Source organism: Uloborus diversus, chromosome 8 (genome assembly GCF_026930045.1).
Source record: "Uloborus diversus isolate 005 chromosome 8, Udiv.v.3.1, whole genome shotgun sequence".
Lineage (NCBI taxonomy): Eukaryota > Metazoa > Arthropoda > Arachnida > Araneae > Uloboridae > Uloborus > Uloborus diversus.
This window is the reverse complement of record NC_072738.1, coordinates 106,808,254-106,814,253: the sequence shown is the minus strand read 5'-3', so window position 1 is coordinate 106,814,253 and position 6,000 is coordinate 106,808,254. Positions and strand designations below refer to the sequence as shown.

The following is a 6,000-nucleotide window of genomic DNA, read 5'->3' as shown; positions in this document are numbered from 1 at the left end:
CTAAATTATATGCATCACATCTTGACAATATCTGGTTTATGTACAATTTTCAACCATCAGTAATAATTTGAAATGTTTTTATAAGCTACTTCTGATTGCTGTTCAACACGTAATATACCTTACATCCTTTGGTTTGATTAAAATTTTAAAAATGTTTTCTAAGGATAACATAAGTCTGGAACAGCCTTCAAATTTCTACATGTTTGTTAAGTATGATAAAATGATTAATCTTCATCATCATCTTCATCAGGAACAAAGATATCATTTTCTTCAAGAAATGCTGCTCCTTCTTTGCTTATGGTAGCTCCCAAATATAAGCCAAGCAAAACAGTCAATAATACTCGTGCAAGTCCAAAATGCATTCTTTTGGGTTCTGGTAGAAAGGCTCCCGATTCCGTTGTAACACGATACCTTAATGGTATGCGGTTTATTTGTTTAAATGGGCTGAGGTGTAGCATATAATTAGAACAAATTGCATTTTTAGCAAATTTCATAACAGCAGAAGCCATTGTTGTTTCGATTTGTTTTGTCTTGTGTCTTCTGCTAAAGAGTAATCTTAGTTGCATCTATCCTGCTTTAGTCAAGTTTTAAAAACAGGTTTTAAAACGTCATATCTTAAATGTAAGCTGTAAAATCTCCAAAACAAGATGCTTTAAAGCCGTAAAAATGTCTGAAAAACTGAAAATCATTGTTTTATATAAAGTAAACTTTATCAATAGATCTCTCGGTTTATAATGTCTCAAAGAAGAAGAAAATTTACTTTTGAGGAGTATGTTAATTTTTAAAACTTCTTTTGCATTTTTCTGGCATAATATGGCAAGGAAAAAAAACAAAAAATTTGTTGATTCAGCCTATTTTTAGCTCATTTTAGCGCATTGTGAAATAATATTCAACAAATTGGCAACAATACATAAATTCATTTCCAACCTCAGTTTCGATTCGATCTCAAACATGGCTTCTTCATGTAAGTTCTTTGACGAAGATGCAGTATACAAAATTAACAAGAAAAAATTCGTGGATGTAGGTTTGGTTCTTGAAAACTCAGAGTTCATAAGCAGTGACGAACTTTCTGATGATTCCGATTACAGAGACTGGGAGCGTATGAAAAAAGGACATGTTCGAGTTGCGTGGCATCCTAATGGTGTTGAAGAAGTTTTACCAGAGAGGAAGGTACTATGATTATGCATCCATATGGCTCTTGTTTACTATATTTATTTTTATATTGCTTTATGCTATGAAAATTCGTATCCTGTTCCTTTACACGAGTAGTCGCACTTTTTTTTAAGCGCCTAAATGAATCTGTATGACAGCTCGTGATAAACCAAGTGCTCTTTTGGCGAGGAAACGGTTCTGATTTTCGTACTTCACCTTGATTCTATTTTTATGTGTGTTTATATACATGTATGTATATGAATGTGTAGATGTGTTTGTACACAATTCACACAATTTGAGACCTGAAATTAAATCTTTCCTATAACAATGGGATTTTTGCCGAAAAGTTCTCTGTGAACTAATACTAATGATTTACCGATTTTTCAAGTGTTCGATCTGTTAGAACTTCGATTATCCGATGTAACTGCGACCAAGCCCGATTCAGGAGGTCAATTTCCGCCTCTTGACTTTGAAAAAATCATCTTTATACATATCTAAACATGGTTTTTGCTGTTTTTCAATAAAATTTGCATTAAGAATTCCTCCGTAACCCCCACCCTTGTTATGTGTTTCTTATTTCTAATAGTTGAAAATTTCTTATCAACGTTTTAATTAAAAATGACATTTCATAAAAACCTAAAATACAAAATGAGTTTTTCTTTAAAATTTACATTTAAAGAGTACATATGCTTTTCATTTAAATTTTTGTTCCAATATCAGTGGTGTATTGAAAGGTTTTCTAATTAACAAAAATGATATTTTTACATGCCATTTATACGTTACATAGGAGAGAGTAATAACTTGTAATAATTTTCTCAGACCTTTTTCAGATTTGTTTCATCAAAATCGAAGATCCATGCCTACTGATAGTAAAAAAATATTAACAAAAATCAAAGTTAGACCTGATTTCTAGCAATGGTTTAAGACTAGTGAAATTGTTTCAGACTACCATGAAGTAGTTCAGTAGTTTGCGGGACTAGTGCTTGATCACCATCTGTTCAGAAATTTCTTACTATTTGCATTTTTAAAATTTTGTTTTTACCTTTACAGCAAGTTTATTTGAGTAAATTTAGGTAAATTTTTCCCATATAAATTTTATATTAAAACCATTTAGCTGCATTATTAAGGGCTTTTGAAAAATAGATGTCATTAAAACCGTTATAAATTAATGCAGAAACATATTTCAAGTTTTACTACATTTCACTTGAAGTGGACCAGCCATTCTGTTTGCAGACCATTAAATATTCATGCACGTTGGTCCACCGTACCTGTTACTTTTTCAAAGAATTTCCTAATATGTAAAAAAACATTATTTCAAAATTTACTTTATCAAGTATTAGGTGTCAAGTTTTGAGGAAGGTAGAAAATGGTTGTGTTATCATGCTAGGGGTTCAATCCCCCACGAATGAGACCCTTCCCCCCCCTCAAAAAAAAACTCTAAAAAGAGCCTCAAAAGAATCTTAAATTAAACCCCCAAAAAATTTCTATAGTTTTCTCTCGGTCTATGGTTTGACCCACGCCCCTGGTGGGCACCCCTAATTAATGAGTAGTCGATAGGGTACACTGAGGACGTGCAATCTTAGAACAAAATACTACTATAGTTGGTGCAAACCTAACCTTCAGCATTGTAAAAGCTACGCAGATCCTAACCACGGTATTCTGACGCTGCCAGGTTAGGTTTGTCCCCACTATAAATGGAAACAAAATAAATGACAAGCACCTAATATGCCCAATATGCAAAACATTATTTCAAAATTGACTTTACCAAGTATTAGGTGTCAAGTTTTGAGGAAGGTAGAAAATGGTTGTGTTATCATGCTAGTTGTTCAATCCCCCACGAATGAGACCCTCCCCCCCCCAAAAAACCCCCTTAAGAGAGCCTCAAACCATCTCAAATTATACCCCCTAAAAATTTCTATAGTTTTCTCTCGGTCTATGGTTTGACCCACGCTCCTGGTGGGCACCCCTAATTAATGAGTAGTCGATAGGGTACACTAAGAACGTGCAATCTTAAAACAAAATACTACTATAGTTGGCGCAAACCTAACCTTCAGCATTGTAAAAGCTACGCAGATCCTAACCACGGTATTCTGACGCTGCCAGGTTAGGTTTGCCCCCACTATAAATGGAAACAAAATAAATGACAAGCACCTAATATGTCCAATATGCAAAACTGCAGTCTCTGGATGCTGTTACTGAGCTATTTGATATATGCTTACTGTACATTCTGTAGTTTAAAGTTAATACAGTAAAACCCCTCCTAACGGACATCCTTCAAATGCGGACACCTCTCTTATGCGGACAATTTTTAATTCCCCGATTCCAAGGCAAATAACATTATTAAACCCCTATCCTTCGGACACCCCTCTATTGCGGACAAAATTTTTTTTCCCATTAGTGTCTGCATTAGAAGGGTTTTACTGTAATAGAGTAATTTATGTGTCACATCAGAACCACTGCTATTTTTAGAATTAAAATTTTTATGTAACTCAATTTTCTATTAATTCTAATCCATAAAATCATTGTATGTGTCACTTTTATGAAATGAAGTTTTGCTGAATATCTATTAAATGTATCTTATAGGTTAAACTCTGTGATCGCTCATTAATGCCTGGTGATGTGGTGAGAAAAATTGTCAAAGGAAAGGATACTCAGTTAGGTTATTGTAGATACACAGTTGTGAAAGCAGATGTACAAGTAATTGGGACAAAACAGGTTGTAGTTGGTGTTGACAGCAAAGATTTGGTTCCTATGGAAGTAAGTTCAAAAAAAAAAAAGAACTTTCAATTTGATCTGTAAAATCACCTTATCACACATTTAAGTTCTAAGTAAAGGTAACTAGTTCTAAAGAACAGAAAAATTAAGAATACTCTTCCCTTCTACATCTGTGTAAATGACAGCTCGATATTTTTCTAGAAAATTACACTATTTCAATAAGTTAATAACTGAATTATACAAAAATTAAAATTATTGTAATAAAATCTCATAACTCATGCATACAAATACATAATGAATAGAAAAATGCGTATAATCTTCAAAAAATTGTAAACCTCTTTTTGTAGACCTGCCAACGTTTTGCATTTAGTCTCTGTTTTCCTCATTGACGATTGAGTCTTCCGCAGGTGCATATCAGGAATAATTCAGATGGTTGAACTCTGACATAATGACAAAAGAAAATTACACACTCAGACATATTGACAAAAGAAAATTAATAGTAATATAGTTTTTTTTTTTTTTAGTTCTTCTGGTTATTCTTTGTATTCAGCATAGCAAAGTAGAATGTAAGTGGATGTTTTCACTCATCAAAAAGACAGAACAGTTTTCAATTATCTATGTCTGATGAAACTTTGGAAAAAAATTACTCATTATCAGTCCGCAAACTTTGTAAAGCTCAGTTTTCGAAATTATGATCTTCGTAACGAATTTGCGGCCGTGATTCCAATTTTTGCTTTTATTCTGAAACAAGAACATTAAGATTTTGCTTCTTTTACTATAACCATATTACATTCAGTTCATGATGAATTTTTAAGCGATAAATTATAGGGGTTTTGCCAACTTGAGGTGCAAAATCCTTTCGAAAAAAAATGGTTCTCACATGCGACTTATTACTACTCGAAAATTATGATGTTTTTATAAATTAATTTCTCACTCTTCATTAGTATTAACTCTTATTTCCTTTTTTCTTTAATATACTCTAAAATTTAAAAACAATAAATGGCTAATTTTTCAAAAAAAATCTTGATTAAAACCCCTTCCTCTGAAATTAACAACTTTTGTTTTGAAAATGGGGGGAGGGGGGGAGCTTTCGGGATTTTACAGTAGTAGCTGTGAAATTTTGTATAAGGAGGGCTGCTATATGAAGCGTTTTGCAGCTGCACTCTCATCTAGATCAATGCTAAAACAGATCACACATTTATATAGACCTTCTGACATATTCAAACACTGTATATGTAATGACTTTGTTTATTTGGCAGATTTTTTTTTTCATATTAATGTTACTTTTAGTCTTCTTGAATGGTTTACTTAGTTTAAAAATTAAACATTAAATTTTATACTTCAGCAATATTGATTTTGATGACCAAAAGAGAGCTTTATTTTGACCTATTTGGCGAAATTGTTTGATAAAGATCCAATCTTTATGATTATTCCCCTAAACGTAAAGCATACTCTTGATTTGGATTACACTCAAAGGACGCCATATAAAAGGACAATATGATAAGAAAAAATGACACATTGAAGTTTTATGCCAAAATAAGGTGTTTACACGCATATAGATTGTTTCTCAGAATTTTCACCCTAATATGCGCTTTTGTAGACTTTCGAGGTTCATAAAAGAGTACAAATTCTCTTTCGCTGAAGTTGATCCTTTCACTTCAATACAATTAAGTTTGCAAAACCAAAACTTCGACAAGATTTATGGGATACGATACATTAGGAATTTGGATTTGAAGTTGTTTTTTAACTATCATAATAATTTTGTAATTTTTTTTTACATATTTTCATCTAGTTCCTTTTTATTCAAGTAGGAGCGGAATTTTTACATTGTTCTAATTAAAATGAGCTCATAAACTAAAATTCTATTTTTAACGGGAGGGAGAACATGATTTTCATTTGGCAATATGCAATATATACATTTTAATCTGATTCTTCCTAAAATATAATATAAACATCCGCAAACCAAATAAGATTGTGCAGCAATCTTCGGGGGCTGGTAAGCAGCAGCAAGCAGGGGGGGGGGGGCTAGCCCCCTGATTTTTTAAACGAAAAAATAAAAATTCTTTATAAGTGGATACAGCATAGTTTCTCTAACCATATATAAAATAATTTGACCTGAAAGTTTATTTTGCT

General features: G+C 32.4%; 1 protein-coding gene across 2 annotated transcripts in view; it reads left to right on the top strand.

The window, feature by feature from the left end:
• Positions 1-944: 944 nt before the first annotated feature.
• LOC129227240 ((E3-independent) E2 ubiquitin-conjugating enzyme-like) overlaps positions 945-6,000 on the top strand; it is a 62,892-nt gene continuing 57,836 nt past the window's right edge. For both annotated transcript variants that reach the window (XM_054861749.1, XM_054861751.1), the window contains exons 1-2: positions 945-1,170; positions 3,736-3,909. In XM_054861749.1, the coding sequence (XP_054717724.1) occupies positions 952-1,170; positions 3,736-3,909 (393 nt within the window). In that variant the 5' untranslated portion in view covers positions 945-951. The remainder of the gene's footprint in view (positions 1,171-3,735; positions 3,910-6,000) is intronic.